The sequence below is a fragment of the Pelobates fuscus genome, chromosome 3 (genome assembly GCF_036172605.1).
Source record: "Pelobates fuscus isolate aPelFus1 chromosome 3, aPelFus1.pri, whole genome shotgun sequence".
NCBI classification, from domain to species: domain Eukaryota; kingdom Metazoa; phylum Chordata; class Amphibia; order Anura; family Pelobatidae; genus Pelobates; species Pelobates fuscus.
In genome coordinates, this window is record NC_086319.1 from 302214654 (window position 1) to 302239989 (window position 25336).

General features: G+C 40.9%; 1 protein-coding gene across 2 annotated transcripts in view; it reads right to left on the minus strand.

Annotated features, from left to right (window-relative positions):
* Window positions 1–25336, minus strand: part of ASB7 (ankyrin repeat and SOCS box containing 7) — a 55320-nt gene that overhangs the window by 24108 nt on the left and 5876 nt on the right. The window contains exons 2-4 of one of the 2 annotated variants that reach the window (XM_063448824.1): window positions 23843–23887; window positions 21625–21888; window positions 7051–7656 (exon numbers count right to left, since the gene is read on the minus strand). In XM_063448824.1, coding sequence (XP_063304894.1) covers window positions 7051–7656; window positions 21625–21835 — 817 coding nt within the window. In that variant the 5' untranslated portion in view covers window positions 21836–21888; window positions 23843–23887. Of the gene's footprint in view, window positions 1–7050; window positions 7657–21587; window positions 21889–23842; window positions 23888–25336 lie in introns of those variants that run through there. The other variant, XM_063448825.1, reaches the window with a different exon arrangement.

Genomic DNA, 25336 nt, shown 5'->3' on the forward strand with positions numbered 1-25336 from the left:
GGAAATACACAGTCATTGGCACACACTGTTTAACCAACACACACTTTCACTGACAGACACACACCGACACACCCACACTCTCAGATACACATAAAATGACATACACACACATACTCACTCACAGACACACACTGACAGCTACACTTACTCACTCACAGTAAGGTGGACAGCCCCAGAATACGAGGCAAACAAGGCATTGGGGTGGCATTTTTTTTGTAGCCCCACCCCCCCCCCCCCCCCCCCCCCCCGAAAGTGCTGCCCTAGGCAAATGCCTAGTGGTGAATACATCCCTGCTTAGGACCCTATAGTACATGTTTCTACTCATAACGCTACAGTGTTCTTTTAAACTTAGAGATTTTTCTGTCAAACAATGGCAAATTGGGCTTCAGACAATTCAACCCCACTAGAAAAATTACCAAGGGTCTGTGTCTTTGTACAAGAGCAGATCTCTCTTCATGCCAGCAAGAAGCAAAGGAAAATATTACAGTTCTGCTATCAATTAGAATGAAAAATAATTTTGGAATATGGAATATGGCATGACCCAAGGAGGCAATGTGATTGCTTAACAGCATTTTTCTTCTGGTTTAATTTTTAAAAATGAAACATTGAAATTTTAATGGTAAAAATTAAAGAAAAAAAAAGTTGCTATATACTACAGCTCCAATTGGCCAATTTAACAGTAGCAAACTACCCAAAAGCATTTTTATTATATGCAGTTTTGCAATAAAGTTTTAAATGCTACTGAAAACTATCTTGCATGTTAGGGAAACAACAGTTTATGAAAGAATAAATCAAAAGTTGCTTCAAACAGTACTTAAACATCAGATCGACCCCTTTCCTTTCTCATTTTATATGCATTATATGTGTGTACACACACACACACTTTTCAAACGAGATCTCACTAGTCTCTTAATTTGTAGGAGCAGCAAGTAGATCATGGTAATATCTGTGAGGATACATAAAATGCAGTAGTTGTAAGAGGAGATAATAGAAGGCAATCTGGATGTCATCCGTGATGAAATGTGTATTGAAACTATGAGGAGGGGCAATCAGACATTAGGGCAAAGGGAAAACTTTAAGGAAAACCCTCATTTGAAATAAAAACTCCGCTCTACTGCCCCACTTCCCTGGGTGAGATCATCAATATTCAAAATCTCATTCTCTACCAATTAACACTGCACTAATCAAAGGCGCTCTATAACCCTCATTTGATTAAATAACCAAGTCGGAGTCCGTTTTTCAGCAGAAACCCCTCTACTGGCCATCAGAAGACAGCTACAAGGTGTGTAAACCTGCAATCCTAATACTGCTGAATCTACTAAGCGTCAAGATTATAGATCGAAGGGTTAAAATGAAAGGATCTCTGCATCCCTGTCATTTCAATGAAGTGCTACGGGTGCCTTTTGTGGTCCTTTAACCATGGCTTGAACTCTGCTGTTCCCACTGGTAGGAGGATATGCACGGTGCATGGGATTCTTAAGGGAGACCATATTAGTGGTTAGAGATCGAAAGACAGCAAACACAATGAAACCATGATTATCCTAGTCATGTGTGGGGGTCTATGCAAGTTACACACATGTTGGATTGAGGTTAGATGGAAATTAAAAGGGACACTCCATTTTTCAGGCATTGTATAACTATGAACCCATTTAATACAAGCAAGTGACAGCAGCAAACCAAAAAGATTTTTCCAATCAGTTCTCCTTTATTATGGGCTGGTGTCTTTTTGTTCCCATTCTATAAACCGCTCTTCAGAAGGAATTTATGAGATATGTTACGCACATTTATATGAAATAAGGAAACACCTAGAAGGTTGATAGGAGCCACAGCAAGCTGCTATCAATTTATGTTTGGTTCTACTTACCTTTAGGAACCTGTTTGTTCACAGGCTACTGGACATGCAAGGTCTCTCTCAAAGTTGAACAGGAGAGGTATGTGCACATCATGCACTAAGTCTGTCTGAGCACAGCAAATCAAAAAATAAATAATACTTGCACAGGTCTGCAATGTCAGGGATGCAGTATCATTTTCTCATTTGAAGTCACTGGGAGAAGGAGCCAGCCTTTTACAAAACCCACTGCTTAGAGTTACCGTTTAATGACTGGCATTACGAACCAACATGCAATCAGCAATATTACACTACTTCTGACCTGGGAAACTCACATATATAGTGTTTGCAGAAATACTAATGGTTTGCAGAAATACTAAAAAAAATACTACAAAAAAAACAAACATTTTATTATGATCCTAATTAAACTAAGTTATCAAGTAAACACCTGATGTTTCCACAGATGCAGAGTCAGCATGATTGAGAAAAAAGGTTTTAAAAATATAATACTAAATAAATAAAACTGCTTACAGAATGAATACATGCCAGCAGGTTGAGTGAAAACGGGTCTGGAATAACTGCGGCAGTGTAAACTTGTGTTTACCTATAGAAAACTGCTGACTGCCTGGAACCAAACTTGTCTTTTTATTCAGATTAAATTACACTGAGCTCATTATATTGCACTACTCTCACTTTGTAATCTTCTCCAAGATGTTTATCATTTAAAGGAGTCTTAATGAGATGCTTTTTAAACTTACCCCCACCATTCTTCAAAGGAACTGAATTTCATCAGTCCGCACTCTATCTTCTTGACTGAAAGGGCTAGAGTCTTGCCAATACTTTGGGAAAAGATTTATATACCCTCATTAAAGCAAACTTATGAAGGTATAATTCAAAAAGGCTTCTTCCTTTGAACAGTTTTGCATTCAACAAGTTAAGTGATGTGCCTCATTTAATGGCTTGCATAACCTAGTGAATACAGCACGATCACAGTTTAATCCTTTCCCTGCCAATTCAAGGCTACAATGTGAATACCAGTCTGATTACCCGCGAATGAACATATATACATAAAGCATGTAGATAAAGCCCCCTTCACAGTCTCAGAAATAAAAGGTGACAAACTCAAAATCATTTTTAAAAAAAAAAAAAAGATTATTGCAATGCTTATCTGACTATTAAAAGGGTCACGTCATTGTTCAAATAAATACACAAACTGTATGTTTCCATGTATAAGAATTTTTATTCCTTTTTTTTTTTGTCTAAAATTTAGGGTCATCTTGTACACGAAATGTCACTGCAGGGGTTACAAAAAACAAAAAAAAATATACACTTGTGCGCTGGGCGTGAAAGCCAACCAAGCTACATGTGGATGGAGCTCCTTCAAAAATCTAATTATTAAGCCAAATACTTACGTACTTACTCAGCACAATTTGGGCACAAAACCTGGCTAATCGCAGACAGAACACTCTGCGGACTGCTATGTTTAATACTGCCAAGTTCCTGCGTGCATAGGCTCCGTTGTACATCTCTGCGACCTGCTAACATACATGAAGCAGAGGAGGTGCTTCTTTGTGAATTTGATCGATTGTGTGCGTGGTTCTGGGAGATCCTGCGCAACCGCATGCTTCCTTGCATCACTCTGGACCACCACAACACCTCACGGCTCTGGACTACAGATAAGACGCCGCAGAGTGAGGCCTTGCCAAGACATCCCCCATAGGGTACCGCGGGCAGAGGGCATTGTTGCAGTCAACAGCAGGATGGCGGTCCATGGAACCGGTCTACGGACATGGCCAGACCTCGGGGAGCAGCCTACTGAAGTGTGAGGGGGCCCGGGACCGGTAGTGGATCCTAAAAAGCCAAACTTATATAGAGAACATCCCTGCACTCAAGCTATAAATATTTCAAAAAATTTGCCGGGTGCCAGCCTGGGTTCAAGTGTATCCAGAAAATAGCAAAAAGTATAGCTGCACTCACAGTTGAGACATAAAATCTTCAATGCTTTATTTGGTCATTTAAAATAAAGATCAACGTTTCAGTCCATCTTGTGGACTTTCCTCAGGATGTTTTGATCCTGAGGAAAGTTTAATCTGAAAATTGGTTAACCCAGGGGTGGTTTAACAGTTCAGAAATGAAACTGGTGCGCAGGAGGATGCAGAAGCATAGTGCTTCCAAAAATGAATGTTAAAATGTTTTTTGATTCACAGAATGCCAATACAACGAAGACACACAGTGATGTAAACAGGCAAATTTCAATACAAGGAGTATATATGGTCCGTGGAACTGCACAGTGAATAAAGCATTGAGGGCATAAAAGCTTTATATGCCGAAAGAGGTTATTTTCCAGCTGACAATGAGGAAAATTCAGCCCTCAAATAATCCATGGTACCAGGTTGCCATTGCAACACAGAATGCATGTAGCTAATTTGCAGGAGATTTATTAAAATTCTAACCATAGCATAGCATAAATGCAATCTAACTTACACATCTAAAATAAAACCACAAAAAGAGAAAAAATAAATCAAACCACACGAGCCTGGTATGTCCCTATAAATAGATCAACCATGCCACATGTCAGCTTTGCTCAGAGCCTTACTTGTCCATGCTGGATGGTTAAATCAGGATATCGTGGTTTCCTGTATCTGTTCAGTAGGTAGTTTTCATGGTTGGCACATGGATGCTCTAACTAGGCTGCACTAATAGGAGCTGTGAGGAGTGAAGGAAGCAATGATTGTTTGAGGTATCCATTATCAACATAAATTGATGGTTCCACTGATAAGACAACTAGTGGTTTAGATTCCAAGTCCATTTCCTGGCCTACTTCTGTGGTAAACAATTTCCCAAATGGTTAGACCAGTAAAGAGCCCATGGCAAAGCATGAAAGATTACAAATCACAAGAGGAGCAAGAAATCGACGCAACCATTTTGTTGTAACAAACCAGAATGATGTTTTAGAGCAGATGTGTCTAGGAATATGAATGAAGATTCCAGTGATAAGGTAAAAGACAAGGATTCTGCAGATTCCACTTGAAAGTACTATATCGGAGTGTCACAAGGTTTTCAGTGCGTTAACATACACAATATGTGAATCATATGAATATTTAATATCAGAACAATCGTAAAACAAAACAGTTGTTGCAAGAGATTGTAAGAGAAACCAACTTGAATAAACACATTGTCAGAAGCAGCACAATTTAAAATATAACGTCCTTGCTGAAGTCCTAATGACTTATGGGGTAAAAAGCACTGATCTAATTTTTCAGGGATTGCATTGTGAATCCAGATATTAATTTCAAGTGACTCAGATTTTGGGATCCACCACCAGACATTGCTCTCTAAAACTGGTTATCACCATAGGAAAAATGAAATCTGAATTAAAAAAAAAAACAAACAAAAAAAACCACACAACTAAACCTGGAATAACAACCCCTGTACTCAAGAGGAAGCCATTAGATACAATCAGGGTTAGTCACTAAGCACTGGATTTTGTTGAGGACGACTGAAATCCAACCACGTTGGCAATTCTCAGATTTACTAAAGTGAAGTGCGGTCAGAATTTAGTAGGCTTGACCAATTCTGTTACCTTGGTTCAGATGAGTTTTTGCGCCCCCCTGCTCTGGCGCCCTAAGGCATGTTAAAGACAGACATTTTTAACATGATTTAGGGCAGTCTGGAGGGTAATCAACCTCCCCCCCCCCCCCCTCCTGGGCTGGCTGCATGTTTGAGATCACTTGATTTTTGCTAGTGAATTGTGAAGAACTACTTGCCCATTGGCAGCAATAGCAGTGGGCTGCTTGATTGATTTTCAATCAAGATTGATTATCCTAGCAATGGCAGTCACAGCAAGGTGTGGTGAAAAAGTAAAGCTAATAAAACAAATGAAAAAAAAACCAAAACAAAAAAAAACCAAAAAAAAAAAACCACACCTTTCCCATGCGATCAGAATTGGGTCAGTAATCTAATCAGACACACTCACAGACAGATAAACATTTTCTTACAAACCAACACATTAATTTTTTTTATTTCAAATGTATGTCCACCCAGCTTCCCTACTATTGGGAGAGCTGGCGTGGACCCTTTCCCTGGGGTCCAGTGTGGCTTGGGTAATATTCAAGCTCTTCTTGCTTTGCTCCATCGCTTGACGTCACAGCGGGGCGCGCAAGGGAGTAGTGCAAGATGACATTGAAATGAAGGGGCCTCAATGACTTTAGTGGTCCTTTAAAAGGGAGAAACATGACACACAGAGCAATTCTATGTTTTTGCTTCACCTGTTAAATTAGGTAAATACCTAAAGATCGAACATATTGATGGTAACAGTTCCAAAACTGTAGCAACACAAAAAGTAAACACAACCAAAAACAGACTGGTAAACGATCTACTTAAAATTCATTATAAACACATCCAAAGTACAAAGAAAGGCAACACTGACATTATTTCAGTGAAAACATAGTTAGGTTGGGGAAGGACTATTAGGAACTCAAACAGTGTGTGGGGTGACCTCTGGTGGACAGAGTAGAATTGCAAAGCTTGCAAAAAGTTGCCAGGGTGAAAATAGATGTCTATGTTTATGGGCAATTATTATTCCTCCTGCAGTTCCAATCTACACTCCCTATAATGATAAGCAAGACAAACAGTGTAGCATCTTTGGAAACCAAGATCACAAAAGCATGAATTATTATATACAGCTAATTGAGTACTATACAGCCATTTGTGGACAAAAACCAACACAAAAACAAAAAAAAAACACAAAAAATTACTTCTACAAGACTTCTTTCTGATCAGCCATACAGAAACACGAGACAAATTACAGATCTTGCAGTCAAAGGTTTATCGTAGGGTGTGCAAGCACCTACTGTATGACGTGTAATAAATCTATCAGTTGATTAATTTTCTTCATGAAGTGTGTGTTTAGTGCGCTTTTGTTTTTGATGTCTGGAAAGTAGGAGAAAGCATCTTATGTGGCACATGTAAACTGCCTTAAATACTAAGGATTACAAAACAACTGCAAAAAGGCACTGCTGCACATGAGCTGACAGTCATCAGGACAGCTTGCTGGTGCAAAAGAGCAGCAGAATAGCCAGTTAAGGTTAATATTCTTAACTACAAAATGTCTGAAAAGATCCCTGTTCCCAAATGTAAATTCAATTTAAAAAGGAAAATAAATAAAATGATGGGCCGGTTTGTTACACTATGGCACAAAAAGAAGAAAAGGCATTACTTACTTCTTACATCCTGTAGGAAGTCCAAGCAAGGCCGGCTAGCTCCAGAAATGCTTAATGATACGGCCAGTGGTGTCTGACCTTCATAGTTCCTAGTGTTCGTGTCTGCCCCGTAATTGTACAACATGCGAGCGCAGAGAACATCATCCCGCAGGGCAGAGAGGTGAAGTGGAGTTTGCCCATCTTCCAGCCTCCCCAAGTTTGTATCAGCACCCCTTTGCAGAAACATGCGGCAGTATGAATGGTTGCTTTTTATCACAGCATAGCGAAGCAGGAACCCGTTTTGAATATCAATGTTGGCGTTGTGGTCCAAGAGGATCTTTACACAGCTGGATCGTTCTCGGATAATAGCAAGTTGCAGAGGAGTTGTGCCCTTGTCACTCAATGGGTCCACCTCAGCTTTGAACTCCAAAAGCAGCCTGACAAAAGAGTCCCTGCCATAGTGGGCAGCCACATGCAGGGGTGTCCACCCATCATTGCTCTTCGCATTGATGATATCACTGCGGTACTCCGACTCCAACATGAGGCGTGCAATTCGTGCCCTTCCATGCATGGCGGCATAATGTAACGCTGTGAAGCCACCTATCAAGTCCTTCACTGTAGGGTCCGCTAAACAAAGAGAAAAATAATGTTGCATATGTTCAGAATATAAACCAAAATACCCCAAATGGCAATGTAATTAAAATAACTCAAGCACTCCGTTAAAGTATAGGAAAACCTCTCAACAGATGAAAAAAATATATATTTTTTTTTAATTTAAATAAAAAATTTAGAATATAAAAGATATATTTTTAAAAATGCAAAAATAATAGGCTTTTATAGTAGTCATACTTTTTACCGTTATTGCTCTGACACAGGAAAACGCTTAATTGCACCAGACAAAGAGGATCCCAAATGCTGTCTAACTAGAGGTCTGGAGAACTGATGAACATGACCCTCTGCGGCCCACCCTTCAAAGGCTTTCTTAGGACCCTTGGTCAATCTGAGGTATTATTTTATTGCATTTTTTAATAAAGTCCTAGAGCCCATTCCATGGACCTAGTAAAAAACAATATTCAAAATGCTTTGAGAGAACACCATAAACACTAGAGAAACTATGACATATGTTAATTTACACAAACGTGATTCAGGTTTTCCTAAATGCAACAAGTCCATCCACTTGTATTCCAACAAGGGCACTGCATTTTGCAGGACACACTAATCTTGCATCATAAGAGTGATAGCTTTGCAAAATGCGTGATTGCTGTATGCAATCCAATCTAATTGTTAAAGAGAATTATTATGAAAGGTACACTCCCCCCACCATAAACACTACACGTACTGTACTGGTTATAGTGCCAAGAGTGCCCTGGCTACATTCTAAAGGAAGTAGTCAAACAGTTTTAGAGAGAAATATGGCAATATATTGGGTTTTTTCCCCTACTCAAAGATTTCAGATTGTACAAGCAGAGAAAATGGTATGCTCATGGGAATGTGTTTCCTTGCCCATGCTAGAGCTATTTTGGAAAAAAAATTAACATCACTGTGATAGCACCAAAGATTGGAAATATCTAGCCTCCCTCCCCCCTCTTTATTAATAAAAACTATTTTCTATAGTTTATGTAATGTCCCTAACTGCACTCCCGGGGGGGGGGGGAGAAATCTTTATTTTATAAATGATTTAAATGTGTTTGGTGCATAGAGTGAATGTTGATTATATCTGAATTTTTTAATTATTTTTATTTTATTTTTTAAAAAGCCATAGATTTTAGTACGGCATTATGCATTTATTTATATCAGCTCACTTAGTCATGTGGTCAAATTAGGAAAACAAGTTAATTTAAATAAAATGCATGGATAAGTCCCCTCTAAACTGAACACAATGTACCAAGAGACGTTTAAATAATGTATGTTGTGTTTGGAAATGCGACAAGCCACACAGAAACAGATTACCTAGAGTCCTTAGACCTTTCGTGCCAGACAACAGGAAATCCGCAGATCGGCAGATGTTTTAACATGTGCTTTCTCTTAAGGAAAAATGGATGCGAGGGAGAGAGGAAGTGGATGCAAGAGTGGACACAGTGGGGTGTTAATGCTTGTCAAATGAATGTGTGCCATTTATAATATTTCATATATAGAGGTGCATACTGCTTCTCCATTACCTACCAGGGATATCTCAGTGTAGAAAGTAATGTTTGAGGGATTTAAGTTAAGTTTTTTTTTTTTAGGAGCACAGACATTTTGGATAGTAGTGATTCTCTACTGCACAGCAGTAACAGTTTCAGTTGCAAAAAAGGAGTTCAAGAATCAGTTGGTGCTTGCAAAATGCTCAACTCTGGTTCCAATTTGCTTTTGACAGTTACCTAAATTAAAAAGTCTCTGAAGGCACCTAAAATGTTACCAAGTATCCCCTGCTATAATTATGTCAGGGCTTGACAAATTTTCTTGGAATCTAGGAGCCAGCTAAAAAAGTTAGGAGCCAGGTTTTTCAATGTCAAAAATACAATCCTTAAAGGGACACTAAAGACACCAGAATCACTACAGATGTGACATTGTTGTAATACAGTTCTGGTGTCTATAGCCTGTCCATGAACAATTTTCAATGCAAACACTGTCAGATGCCCAATAGTGGTGTGCCCTACGTTCCGTGTCTCCACGCTCTGTATGGAGGTGCAAGATTGATTATCTCAGCCATGGAGGAGGGGCCATCTGCAGCAAGCCTGGAACGGGGAGGGGGGGGGGGGGAAAGGTGAGTAAAAACACCTTGCGCCCATGTGGTTGGAGGGGGGCCTCACCTAAACACATACATACTGACAGACAGACCCTTATTTAACAATCACACACACTCAATTTTTTATTTTAATGTGACCACTCAGCCTCCCTACATTTGGAAGAGCTGGAGTGGTTCGGCTTTTTCGTGGTTTCCAGTGGGGCTGCTGTCATCTTTCTGCTCTTCTCCCTACATCACTGTTTAGGGATTCCGTCTCCCGGCATCACTGGAGGGCGCAACACAGGGAGATAACAGCTCCCTCGCCGCAAGCCTGCCCTTGCTCTTCCTGAGCAAGCCGGCCACCTGCAGCCGCTCTGCCAGCCGGCCAATCGTTCACCCACACGCCTCCACTCAGAGTCAGCCAGCCACCTCAGGAGCTATGGCAACCTGGGATTTGTCGAGCCCTGGACCATGACTAGATGCCCTGAGCCTCCCAGGAGTAATGGGAGTTTGAGGGCAGGACTAGTTTCTTTGCATATGTAAAGTTTGCAGCTACTATTGATTAAATTGGAATTTAAACCACGTCACTGAACAGGTTACATCATGTGCACTTTGTACAAATGAACGAATACTGTTTATATGTAACCTTGATCCATGATGGTATTTTGCTGGATGACACGATTTTGGGTGGCAGAATATTCTTACTTGACAAGAATATGAGCCATGTTTTCTAATGGACAATGGTTTAGTGTTTAATATCCCCTTCTAATTACCATAAAGTGTTAATTTATATAATGAATATTTGTCTAAAAATCTTCTGGTGCGGGGGGCGGAGCCTGGCTTCCAGGCTGCAAGGACGTGCTGAACTAGAGCTCCTGGGCATTATGGCACGATTTGGGGCAAAAACCCCAATAAAACAGCTCGTTCAACGCTTGGAAGGTGACAGCTCAACCGGGGACACCCGGGCAAATCGAATGATCCCAGCCGTTCAACAATTGCATGCCGAGAACCGGCACCAGCACCAAGAGGCCTACTCGAGGCCCCGTCGGGGAGAGACGGCCGCTCTCCTCGTGGGCGAATCGAAAGGGAAATCCTCCACACGACTCACCTCCTACCCCCCCCCCCTCTGGACCGGTGGGGGTTATCCCGGTCCGCACGGTGGGTTCGGAGCCGCCAGCCACACCGAGAAGCGAGGTGGAGAAAGACCACTGCCGGTGCCCACGAGGCACCCCTAAGATGGCGGATAGTGATACGCCGCCCGCGCCAAATCAACCCCAGCTCACGCTGATCTACCAAGACACCGCACAGCGCCTGGAGGTAATATTCAGCCGCTTCTGGGCAAATCTTAGAAACCGCATGAGAGCAGCACACACCGCGCGTAGTCCAGCACGGTTGACGAGCGGGGGAGGCAGACAGCGGCGGGGAGAGGAGAGCATACCCTTGGGCAAAGCAACAGGCGCTCCACACACTCCCACACCACAGTGCCCACCCGGGTTGGAGGCCAAATGGGCGAAGTCCCGGACGCATCGTCCACACGCAAGGAGGCTCCACTGCCGAAAGAGGCCAAAAACCACCAGGCCCTCCATTGCCCCCGTCAGGGGAAAAAACTCAGGCTCCAGTAGCGGCAGAGTTAGTGGCACCGTGATGCAGGCCTACACAACAGCCTGGGGCTGGAAGGATGTCCCCACACTGCCCACCGCTGCAGCAGCCTCCGACACTACCTCATCCACTGTCCACTGCTTCACAAGAGAAGGCATCGGATGATAGAGACTCTCTATACAAAGCCTCCATACAGGTCAGCGCCAGGCCCATCATCTTTAGCCTAAGCCTATTGTACGGTGTGACCAGGATTGACACCCAGGGAGAAAAGGAGGCATCACAACACACAGCTCCGAACCTCAGTGTCCCATGAGCGAACAGTCATACTAATTGTTAAGCCAAGTTATCGATTTTTTTTTCCGCTACTGTTATGACTTTCTACCGTGTAAGCTATATAATGCATAATTAAGCGTAACTATAACCAACGTTGATATAAGCATCATGAATATCTAGCTAGCATGTTTACCACAAGCTACTGAAAACCTATAACCTATCTTACCATGTTATTGTTGCATGCAATCGTACCCTATACCCAAAAAAATTGTGCAAGATATATCAGATACCCCGCTGTTGTTATTGTTTATTTGCATAAGCACGTGAAATGCCGTCGGGGCATCACATGCCTGTATGTTAAACCTTTCTGCACTGCAAAAATAAAAAATTCAAAAAAAATCTTCTGGTGCAACATTTCATCCCTCCCCCCTTTCTTTTTTTCCCCCCTCCTGAGTTTAAGCACACTGACAGACAATGACATTTTGCACTTTAAAGATTAATCCATTTTTTCTTCCAAATGTGAGTTGCTCCAAATGTGTTTTTGTGTTACCCTCAACCCCCCCTCCCTTTCAGGTAACTTCTGATTTTATTCTCTTCATCGATGTATGACTTTGTTTAACTTTGTGTTTTTTCTTGGTTCTTATCCATCTAAGCTGATCTCTATTTTTCTTTGAGTTTGCATGGGCAGCATTTTACAGAAACATATGATATATCAGGCAGAAATTGTCACCTGTAGAAGTTTTGCTAGATTAGCAATTCTGTTTACGTAAATTGGGCCTCTGAATTTCATAAATAAAGAGAAAAAGGCAATAAAAACAAAATATAAAACTGGATGAAGATACACAGGGTTATTCACTAAAGTCTGAATGCACCCGTACAGATTTGCAAAATCATCCGGATCCATCTAGGCTTTGAGACAAAAAATTCCAGACATTGCTGAAAATGGTGAACAGTATCTTGATTTTGCAATAATGGCTCAGAATGAACCAGAATGCGGTCTAGATGCTACCAGATGACTGGATGGGTGCAGGCGATAACCTCACACCTGTGACATGTCAAATGAGGGCGTGTTCATTATAGTATAATACATATAATTTGGATAATTGGCTTGCAAAAATAAAGTTAATGACAAAATGCAAATGTGCAGTTTTTGGACTTTATATGCATATCCAAGTATGTGCAGCTTTTTTAGCCAAATGTTGTACATTCGGTGTTTAGTGAATTACTTTGTATATTGAATAAACTGGGGAAAAAAATGCAATACTGAAAATAACTAGAATGTTAAAACGTTTTTCTAAAATTGCTTAAAAATTTTAGTATATAGATAGTTTTTTCAAAACATACATGTAGGTAGGTGTTGAAAAGAAGAATGAACGCCCAGGACATACTTGAAAACGAGAGAAATCTCAATGTATCTTTCCTGGTAAAATAGTTTATAAATAAAATACTAAACTTTGGTGTGTGCTGCCACCTTCTGGAATAAAATACTGCTGCTTCTCACAAAACACACATTATATATATATATATATATATATATATATATATATATATATATATATATATATCACACACAAATAATTGGCTTATTGTCTAATACAGGATGGCAAGTGTACTTAATCTTTACAGTCTCTCTCAAAAAGGCACAAGTCAAAAATTACAAAAAACAGTGTGAGGATAGGCCACTGCTTGAGGCACCTTGCACCCAACAGCAGATACAGAGGGTGAGAATATGTCCAACCTGTAATGTTTTACAAAGGTATGAAACGATGACCATGTTGCAGCCTTACAGATATCCAGCAGAAAGTCAGAAGGCCTTTCTGCCCATGATGTTGCCATTGCCCTGGTGGAGTGGCCTTTACTGGAAACAAAAAGGAGGAGATTACGACCTTCATATGCCAATTTAATAGTTTCCGTAAGCTATCTGGCAGTGGTGGGTCTAGAAGCCTCTTTACCTCTGGAGGAACCTTTAAAATGATTAAATAGGTGATTTGAATTACTGTAATATGCTGATCGGTGGAGGTAAATTTCTAAGGCTCTCTTAACATGCTTTTTGTTTTCCGCTTCAGATTGAGTTTGGCAAAAAAAAAAAAAAAATGGCAGAATGATAGGTTGGTGGATAGTCTGTCTTGAGATCACTTTAGGCTAAAAGGAAGGTTTTTAAAGCAATACTACTTTGTCTTTGTGAAAAAAAATGTGAATTCCACAGATGATGAAAGTGCCTGAAGTTCTCCAATCCTCCTAGCAGAAGTGACTGCAACAAAAATGCGGTCTTAAATGAAAAAAATCTGCAATGGCACTTCTAAGGGTTCAAATAGTGCTTCGCAGAACTACTAGAACTACTGACAAATACCAGGTAGGGAAAGAAGAAATCCATGGAGGATTCTTAATAGAAAAATGGCTTAAATTTTTTTTAACAGGTTATAAGCCAAATCTTGCACAAGGAAATAGCGAAGGGCTGATACTTGGACTTTAAGTGTAGATATACCAAGTCCTGCTTGGAAACAATCTTGCAAAAACTAAAGAATGCATGGAATAGAAGGTTTATAAGAAAGACCATCTTTTTCAACACTTGAAAGAAGAAACTTTTGCCATATTCGGAGATAAATCCTAGTTGTGGATTTACATGTTTAAGACAGAATAAGATCACTCGTATGGTCAGTAATACCATGCTCTCTAAGGATTATCCTTGCAACAGCCAAGCAACCAATCTGAAAATCCTTAATGTTTCTATGGGTAGATCTTTGTTTTCCAGGATTCTAGGAATACGGAAGTTGCCCATCTCTGAGAACCAGCTTCTGTTTGGCCAGAGTGGGATGAAAAAAAACAATACTCTTGCTGTGTCTGATCTTCTGCACAATCAGAGAGACCAAGATGGGAAAACATAGGCAATCCAGAATTTCCACGGAATTGACAGACTGTCCAGGAAGTGTGGGTGATCTTGTCTCAGAAAGGATGCAAATGTTGACACTTTCCTGCTCTCTCGGCCATATGTTCTAGATCTGGAAAGCCAAATATGACTCCACCAGTGTCCAATGAGGCCTGCTTAGATAATCTGCCATGATGATTTTCAGTGATCCTTTGATGTACGGTAAGTCGAAGTAAGGGATTCCATTTATACCTGTGCCCATGACATGAACTGAGAACACAGTATTTGAAGTGATCTTGCTTTTGTACCTCCTTGACAGTTTAGGTAAGCAATGGTCGGGATATTGTCAGACTGTATCCTTACTGCCTTCATGCTGATCATTGGTGTGAAGGTCACCAGGACATTCAACTTCATTTCCTTGTAATATGATGAGTGGAAAGCTTCTTTTGAAGACCAGATTCCCTGATGAAATTGAGAATCTAGGCGAGCACCCCAACCTGTTAGCAAAGTATCCGTGGTAATAGTAAGACAATCTCTTTGTTGACTTCTTCCACCAATTCAATTGCATTCTTACTCCTTTTGAAAGGCTGAATTCCACATCCAAGTTTACTCTTCCTGACCAATTGGTATGTATGTTACACTGAAAAGGTCTTATCTCTGCCTTTCCCCATTTTACTGCTGGGATAGCAGATGAAAGGAAACCCAAAATACTAAATCGCATTTTGAATTGTACATAAATATTTTTTTAAAGAAATTAAACTTCTTTCCCGATTCTTTTTTGTTTCTCCACTGGAAGAAAAAGAGAAAGGTATCTGGACTCCACCAAAAGACCTAGAAACGGAATTCTTGTATTCACCAAAGACTTTAAAATTTATAATCCAACCGTGGATCTTTTCAGGCGCTGTTTGGATTCTGCCTTCAGAAACCAGTCATCCAGATAATGTACAATGGCAATACCCTTCAACTTTAGAGCAGCTGTTAAAAGAACCAGGATTGTCATGAAAATATGTGGTGCTGATGTAGGCCGAACGGCAAGTTCCTGAACTGAAAGTGAAGAATTTTCCTATTTATTGATTGTATTGCAAATCTGAGGAATTTTCTTGTATTTACCGACATTGGTATATGAAGGTATGCGTCCTTTAGGCCTAATTTTGCAATGTTCTCGTCTTTGCAGTATGTGAACTACAGATAAAATGTTCTCCATTCGAAATCTTTGATACAGTATACAACTGTTGACTGTCTAGAGGTCTAAAACTGGACTATATGACTGGTCTGGTTTTTGGAACAAAAACAGGCACGAATATACCTCATTTTTATTTGGCACCATTTCTATACATTCTATACCCTTGTTTAAGAGCAGAAGTGATTCTGATAGAAGAGAATCTGTTTTGATTTGAGACTGGTAAGAAGAAACCATAAATTCTGGTTTAGGATGCACAGAGAATCTTATTCTGGACCCCTCTGCATTTGTCTGTAAAATCCATGCATTTGATGTTGTCTCTTTCCATTTCTGCACAAAAGTTTTGCAGCTGACCTCCCACTCTTCTGGTGTCAAAAAACGTATTTTCTTACCCTGTCTGTTGGTAGTATGCCTGAATTTGTTAGCCCCTAGACTGCTTGCAAAGTTCTTTATTTTTGCAAGTGTGGCATAACATCACAATGAACATAGAGGAAAAGAACAGGCTATCGTTCTTGTCTAGAATATACACCTCATTTTTAAATTTCACCTTGTGGTGTGAACAAGGGCTAGCTTGCATAAGTGATTATACATGTCATCGGTTATTTCCGAGGCCAGGGAAGAAGTAGGGAAACCAATAACATTAATACAAATCATGATGGAGTGTGTCCCTGAACTAAGTGGGGGCACTTTATGCTTGGATTCACAGTCCCTATGAGCACTGCTCTAGGTCTGCTTAAAGGGACACTAATCACCAGAACAACTATAGCTTATTGAATTTGTTCTGGTGAGTAGAATCATTACCTTCAGGCGTTTTGCTGTAATCACTGTCTTTTCAGAGAAAATGCAGTGTTTACATTACAGCCTAGTGATAACTTCACTGGCCACTCCTCAGATGGCTGTTAGAGATCCTTCCTGGGTCCTGGCTGCCTAAAATGCATCCAAACATTCAGTATCTCCTCCCTCTGCATGCAGACACTGAACTTCCTCATAGAGATTGATTCAATTAATCTCTATGAGGAGATGCTGATTGGCCAGGGCTGTGTTTGAATTGTGCTGGCTCTGCCCCTGATCTGCCTCTTTGTCAGTCTTAGCCAATCCTATGGGGAAGCACTGTGATTGGCTCAGACTACCACTTCTGATGTCAGCAGACTGCTTGTTTTTTTCTGAGACAAATAGCATGCAGAGTTACAGCTTCATGCTTGAATACAGTAAGATTTTTACTATATTTATGGAGGCATGAGGGGCCCAGGGGGGCTAGATGGCAGTTTTAACACTATAGGGACAGGAAAACATGTTTGTGTTCCTGACCCTATAGTGATCCATTAAGAATGGACAGTGACTTCTAGAATCTCTATTGCAGGAGATTATAGTATATTGGAATTACCAACTAGCATTATTGGGCTGTGTTGTATTTGTTTTCAAAAGGAGCGCAAAACAGCCCAAGGCGAATTAAATGATCTCCATAAACTCAGAGCTCCAGGAGGGGGGGCGGGGAGGGTAAGTATACTTGGGGAGCAGCTTTGAATAGTGTCACATTACATTAGATTGTTGTTGACCCATAAAAGGTTTAAGGGTCAGAGAGGACAGATCAGGCGTAAAGCAAAAACGGCAAACAAAATACAGAGGTACTAGACTACAGAAAACAAATTCAAAGAAAAACTAGCCACGTTTCAAACTAAACTAGCTGAGGAAGGCCAGTCGTTTAGTCGCCTCAACCCAAAGCCATTGAGCTTGCAGGCGTGAATAAAGCAACATTTTTTCCACGTCCCACTGGTGAATAGGTCTGTTAGGCCTAAATGTGGTGATGGTAGCCAGTCTCAAAAATTGCAGGAAAACTGTCGGCGATGGACACTGAAGTGAGTCTGTGTCGTTTGGTATTTCACTCCGCCACAAGAGCCCGTGGGGTCCCCCACTTGTACTGAATATCTGCCATGTGCAGTTGAGAGGCCACCTCCTTCAAAGTTGCTCACCACTGTAGTGTGGACCTGCTAAGGTCTTGGAAGAAGCTCAGTGAGCACTGCTCGAAGATAAATGGTGATTGGCCTTTGACTTGTGCCCTTGTCCGTTTGTGACCGAAATAGAATTACATCTCTGGATCCAGAGTACTTGCTATTAGAGCTCCCTGGGAGGTGTCAGAACCAGTCAAGCAGCATTCCCTTTGTCTGTTTAGGTGTTAGAGTAGAGGAGATTAGCCACCTGATGAACTGTGGGAGCTCTGTGCCATCTTCATCAAAGGTCAATGTGGAACAGTGGGAAGTATCTGGTGTCCGGTCAGCCATTTTAGGCCTGGACGGCTGGGAGAGTAAAAGGCAGATATCCCGGATATAGCCTTCATTCAGTCCCCGAGATTAGCGTTAGTGCTCGAAGGCTGCGAACAGTTTCCTGTTTTCATGGCACACTGCGGGTTGGATTGCTGCTGGGAAACCGCTCTGCCACTGCAGGGTTGTGGATAAAGCTCCTCCAGCTCTGCGTCATCCTCATCCGAGGTCAATGTGGAACAGTGGGAAGTATCTGGTGTCAGGTCAGCCATTTTAGGCCTGGACGGCTGGGAGAGTAAAAGGCAGATATCCCAGATATAGCCTCCGCTCAGTCCCCGAGATTAGTGTGAGTGCCAATGTTCTCCAGCTCTGGGTAGTGCAGTAGAAAAGCAAATTATCTCACCCAAGTGGAATAAGTGTAGGTGGAAATTTAAGCTGGATAATTTAAGTCGTCCCTTTATCAGAGCTCAGGATGCATGAGACTACTCCGTTTACTGGTTCGATATAGTTTTTGATATCGGACATTAATTTCATTATTTCTTCCAATGGAGTACTAAACAAACAGTTTGTTACCCTCAAATGGAAGTTCGCACAAGGCAGATTTGGATGCAGTATCGGTCGTCCAGGTTCTGAGGCACAGTGCTCTCCTGGTGTGATGGACCGCCTGGCACCCTGACTGGGTACCTCTTTCAAGCTCGCTTCCTAGCTCTCCTCTGGGACACAGGAGTGCTTCAGCCCCTAGCCGCCGCAGCTTGGCTGGGGTCTCTCAGTCGCTTCCCGACCTGGAAAAGGGTCCTGGGTACAGCTTCAAGTGATTAAGCTCTCCTGCAGAGAGTAAAGCTGATCCACCGAAACACTAGCCCAGACTGAGTGAAGGGTATAAAGAAACTGGCCTATTATGGCCAAATTGCCTGCTTATATACACAACCCCCAGCAGGTTGTGTATACAAGTCCTATGCCCAAAACAGTTCCAGGGTGTTAGTGCTTTGGCCGGTCAATTTTCTGGAACTCATGCGACTGCAATACAGGGTGTTCCGCCTGGGTCTCTGGTAACGTTTGTTCCCCTTAGTCTCAGGCACCTTCCCTCCAAAAAACGATCTCAAAGTGTTTCACAGCCGCGAACCAAGTTGCCGGGGAACCGCACAGTCACCTCATGCCGAAAACAGTTCCATAACATTCAGGGCTAAGTCCCGCTTGAGGTGACCAGGAACCCACAAAGTCCTCATGCCGAAATTAGTTCCATAGCGATCGCGGCTAAGTACCGCTGAGGACTACTCGTGGGTTAGTTTCATGTGAATGGCCGTCAAAGAGCCAGCGTTAGGTTCCATTCGCATAAAGGGAAAGTGCCGAATCAGGGTCACCCAAGACAAGCCACTAATGGCGACTGGGGAAATTTAACTCCTGAACAGGGCTTTTGTATATGGCCCATATTCCTGGGTAGGATGCTAGCAAGTGGGCTCCACCAGAACCTTGTGGCATAGGCACGTTTGCCACACCTGGCCATAGAAGATAATCCCATGATACGAGCCGAGAGTTTTAACATTTCGTCAGACATGTAGTGTTCGTAGTCTGCAGATGTAAAAATGTGTCTGCTTGATGTTTCAGCACGTTAATCCCTCTTTAAGGCGAGATACCTCACAGATTGAAATTGTGTTTATTTTTTCTCTTCACTTTGCAACTTAATGGAACACTACAGGGTCAGGAACACCAACATGTTGTCCTTATAGTGTTATAACCACCATCTAGCCCCTGGTCCCCCCTTGTCCCCCTAAATATAGCAAAATCTTACCTTTATTCTAGTCTGCTGCTGTCTATGCCACTGATCTGCCTGCTTGGTTGACCTAATCAGAAGTGGGGATCTGAGCCAATCACAATGCTTTCACATAGGAAAGCATTGGATTGGCTGAGCTAGTCAAGGAGGCAGATCCGGGGCAGAGCTAGCACAAGCCAAACACAGCCCTGGCCAATCAGCATCTCCTCATAGAAATGACACACACAACAGAAGTGTGAGAAATTAACAAAAAAAGAAGAAGCTATTTTTGCCATTTTCTTAAGTTCTGCATGGCATTTTAACTGTGAATGTCACAAACCTGTTAGCTTTTACTGTAATAAAACACATATATTTGTGTTTCTTAGTGTATAGTATCACTAGTACAACAGTACCCTCCATGTCCAGGTTTAATGGGTGTTTATTTTTACAAAGATTGGTGATGTTGCTTTTGAGGCCGTATGGCAGCCAGTGAATGAGAATCACCCCCATCATTGCATATAATTTGCAAAAGTAGACAACCCGGGGTATTCAATATGGGGTATGTCCAGGCTTTTGGAGTAGTCACGCTACGATTTATGTTCAGTGAAGTCTCCAGAGTAATGTACCCCCCGTACATGTATTTAGTGTTTTGGATAGTTACAGGGTTAAAGGGACACTATAGTCACCCAGACCACTTCAGCTCAATGAAGTGGTCTGGGTGCCAGGTCCCTCAGGTTTTAACCCTTCAGATGTAAACATAGCAGTTTCAGAAAAATTGATGTTTACATTTGGGGTTAATCCAGCCTCTAGTGGCTGTCTTCCGGACAGCCATTAGAGGCGAATTTCGCATCCATCACGCAGAGCGTCCATAGGAAAGCATTGAGAAATGCTTTCCTATGGACACTTTGAATGCGTGTGTGGCACTTGCTGCGCATGCGCATTCGGCTCCACTGAAGTCGGACAGGGAGGAGAGGTCATCAGCGTCGAGGGAGCCCGGCGCTGGAATAAGGTAAGCTGCTGAAGGGGTTCACTGAGGGTGGGGGCACCCTCAGGGCACTATATATAGTGTCAGGAAAACTGCTTTGTTTTCCTGACACTATAGTGATCCTTTAAATATAAAGCTTGCAAATTACATTCTCTGGGCTTTCGGCTTGGTTTGTCAGACAGGTCCCTCAAACTGTAATTAATAAAAAAATAAATAAAATTAAAAAAAAACACACAATTAAATCAAAAGATTACATTAATATAAACATAATTTCATATAAAATTACACACGCACACATACACACCTCTCATATTCATATATATCCATCCTATCTATATTTTAGTGGAGACAAGTCTGTCTTTTTATTCGTATGTAAGTGCAACTTGTAATTAAATTTGTTATATTTTAAACAATTTTGCACTCTTTTGAACTATCCTGTGCTTTTTAGTTTGTTTTGGCTCCATTGGAAATATCATCACCATCTCTAATACCCTTGAGGGGAGACAGGCGCATTTATTCCTTACATTTTGTAAGTTCTCTACCTCGTGGATTCTGTATTTTATCCCTATGTACGTCATCATATTTTGTCCTTTCTATTTGTAGATATATACCATACCACCAATTTCGCCACACAAGTTGTATGGTTCTTATCTGGGTGCTCCATATAACCGCCTATCCTACTATATACTTCCCAGAACCAGGGACATATAATATTTTTTATCTCAGTATTCTTAAAGTGTTTGTGAGGTACACCTTGGTGGTGGTGGTGGGTGTGAGTCACTATTTTTTTTTTTTTTTTTTAATAGGTTTTTCTCCAAATCTATATATAAGCAAGCAAAACTGAATGAAAATTAAATCTTAAGTGCTTTTAAAAAGATCTAAGTATATTTGCCCATGACAGGTTCCCATTAAATGGGAGAGTAAACCAAAAACAAAATACTTGTATTGATCATGATTTCATGTGTCCAGAATCTTACCCCCATGTTCTAAGAACACCCGTACACATCTCTCTTTCCCCCGTGCCGCTGAAAAGTGAAGAAGAGTCCATCCATTGGCATCCCGGCCGTTAGGGGAGTAGCCTTGCTCCAGCATGGTGCGCACAGTGTGTACATCTCCAGCAGCCACTGCGGCCTGGATCCGGAGCTCCTCCTGCAGCTCAGGATTTCTGCGGCAGTGATGATGTAACATCCTCCCGCTCACTTTTACCTCACCATAGACTCATGTGGTCAACAACGATTCACCTGCAAGCAGACAACGGATTACTTGGTACTAAAACCTCTGTTTTGGGCAATGCAATAAAAACAGCATTAGTCTTCAAATATGTGCAATGTAGTATTCCACACTGAACAACTCCTTTTGAAGAAACAAAAATTATTTAGTATTCTCCAAAAATAAAGTTTTGTTTTTTTCTCTAAACTGAAACTGCCTAGTATAATAGCGAGTTTTGGCAATGATGCACTTTTTTATCTAGTCTGCTTAGTTCAGTGGTTAGGAGCGCACCTGCAATATCTCTAGTGCTCCTTCTACCCAAAAGTTCAATGTTCAGGAAGCAATACTAAAGAACACAGGAGTAATGAACAGAAAGTTTGTGCAAAAAGTGTTGATTTGCAGAAATTTTAGCTATAGTCACACCTTGGCTATTTTAGCCTAAATTCTGCATCATTGTTTTCAATTCACTACAATTTGATATTTAGTCATTAACCCCCATATTCTTGCAACATATCGATACCATCACCCTTCAGTATACCAAAAATTCAGAATCAACCACCACTCACCCATTACATATTCACAGTGCTTTCTACCATTTTCATGTGAGGTGGGCTGGATATGGCTCTACATATGCATACATATACATACATACATACATACATACATACACATACATACATACATACATACAGTGTTAAAGGACCACTATAGGCACCCAAGACCACTTCAGCTTAATGCCGTGCATGCGCATTCAGCCGATGATGGGGAAAGAAGGAAGAGAATCCCCAGCGCAGAGAGCACAGCGCTGGAAAAAAGGTAAGGGATTAACCCCTTCCTCCCCCTAGAGCCCGGCGGGAGGGGGACCCAAGGACCATATAGAGCCAGGAAAACTAGTATGTTTTCCTGGCACTATAGTGGTCCTTTAACAGAAAATGGGTGAAGTTCACACAAAGGAGGGTAGCTCTTTCTAGACAAAGACAGAGCTTCCACAAACATTACCCATTTTGCCTCCTGTTGCATCTCTATAAAAGTGGTTATTTGGGCAGCTCTGTATCTGTGATACAGTAATTTATAATGCCCATTGCAAAAGAGCACTGACTTTTTTCCCCCAATATAGACTGCTATAAAAAATTGGGGCAAGGTAAAAACAAACAAACGAAAAAAAGAAAACTATATAAAGTCTCGAAATTCAGACATTCAAACACTGCTCTGCAGTTGACAGACTGACTGTCTGCTTTGTAGGTGACAGAAAGGTAAAATACAACTATGTAAAACAACAATTAATTACTGAGAAAAAAAAATTAACTTTAAGTCCAATCTTTGACAAAACAGCAAGACTGATATGGTCTTCACATAGAAACAATAGAATGAGACACACAGGATTATTAACTAAATTGAGAAATGTCAGGAATTCAATGCCTTATATTTGAAAAATTAACTTTGAATTCACTATGAATTCCACAATTCACACTTTAATAACTGACAGGTGGAATTTTTATTCAGGAATAAAATTGTGCAAACAACATGTTCCTTTTATTGGTGCGATAATCAATATTGCAGTCACAAATATATTCTTAATTTTCACCATAACGTACATGTATGATCTGTCTTTTACCCTATAGTAAATATTATAGAGCCATAATTCCTAAAATATAACCCGGCCCTAGTGCTTTTAAGTATTTCATACTGAAGTCACAGTTGGTAGCTATAAAAAAAATAGCAGTCTGACTAATACTATATAAATACTGATCAACTCTACATTCATCTATAAAACACATCCCGAACAATATATTTTTAAGGAAACCTATCCTTGAGGTACTTGATCTAAAAACTCAAGTTTACTTATGCACTTTGCTTTGATTCGTTATGTTTATCATGCAATAGTATGAAATAAAAATCACAGGGATTAGGTATACATAATTAATTCAAGAAACAAAATACAACACTTTGCAAATAAACTGAAATTCTTGACATAAAACAGGTTACCTTTGATCTTTTCCTTTCACTTCTGCCAATTCCCAGCTTGCAGACCTGTTAAGACAATAAAACAAATCTTTATTCTGTTTGCACCATTCAGTGTTTGGGCCTTTGTCAAATGAATCTGGTGAAGAGGGCACTGAAACACCCTTCATTCATGTTATAAGCAGGAAAAAAAATATAAACAAAAATATCAAGATTGATTCAGAAAAGGCTTTGGCTTATTTTTTGTTTTGGGAAAATAAACAATCAAAGCAGGTACCAGTTATGGGTGAAAGATCACTCACATTATAGTATGAAAGTGAATGACTTCCAAAAAAATGTACCCTAATACCAAGAGTAATAAACAAAATTTAATTCTGGTGCAAAATGGAAGTTGATGTATCAAGTGGCAGTGTAGTCCAAACTAGCTAAATTCAGTAAATATAACAAATGTCTTGCCATCATCCTTTGCTCTTTTCTCTCTCTCCCCCCCTCAGATCATTTGAACTGTTGAGTATTTTTGTCATGCAAATGGATATATTTCTTATGAATTTTTCACTTCTATTTCCCCCCCCATTAAGTTTAAAGATTTAGAAAATAACTAAGTGACCGGATTTCAAATTAGATTTTTTACATTTTTTTATTTTAGATATTTCCTACAGGTAAACCTGGATGAAATTTGGTTAGTTCAATTAAATGAGCACATCTCATTTGAAACCATTTAAGAGTTTGCTTTAAAAAAAAAAAAAATTATTCTCACAAGAGAACCCTAGATTAAATTTTTGGGGATATTCTGTTGAACCAAACTCGCAGGAACTCCGCTAAATAGTGTCTAATTACCATTGGATTCCAGCAGTTACTTTCATATTTATATTGCTTAGTTTTGGATTTCATCTGCTTGGTGGGCTCATGACAAACAAAAGTCTGTCGGCTGTACTGCAAAGCCTGGACCGGGGTAGACAACCTTCAACACTCCAGATGTTGTGGATTACATCTCAAATAATGCTTTTACAGCCACATTGCTGGAAAAGCATTAGGCAAGGTGTAGTCTAAAATATAAGGAGTGCCTAAGGTTGGCTGCCCCTTGGTCTAGACCAAAGGTAGGCAACCTACGGCACTAGTGCCATGCACGGCACTCGAGGTGTCTTTGCACGGCACTCAAGGCTGCTAGAGACAAATAGGCTCTGGCCTATAAGGAGTCCCAGTAAAACTTCAGATATCTGCTAATCCGAAAAGGTGGTGAAGGACAATCCTCAATTTATGCATTGCAGCACGTAGAGGAAGTGATCTCAGATCACTTCCTCACAGCACTTGTGAATAGGAATCCACACTGTAGTAGAGCAGCTCGCAGTTGCTGTTGCAGCTCCTGTCCTTGACATGTACCTGGCCGGTCTGGTCCCCCACTGGAACCCAGGGAAGCCACCCACAATGCTAGATATACACAGGAATGCAAAATCCTGCATTCCTGTGTAATCCCTCATACAAATAGTACGGACAGCCCACACACAAACATACACATTA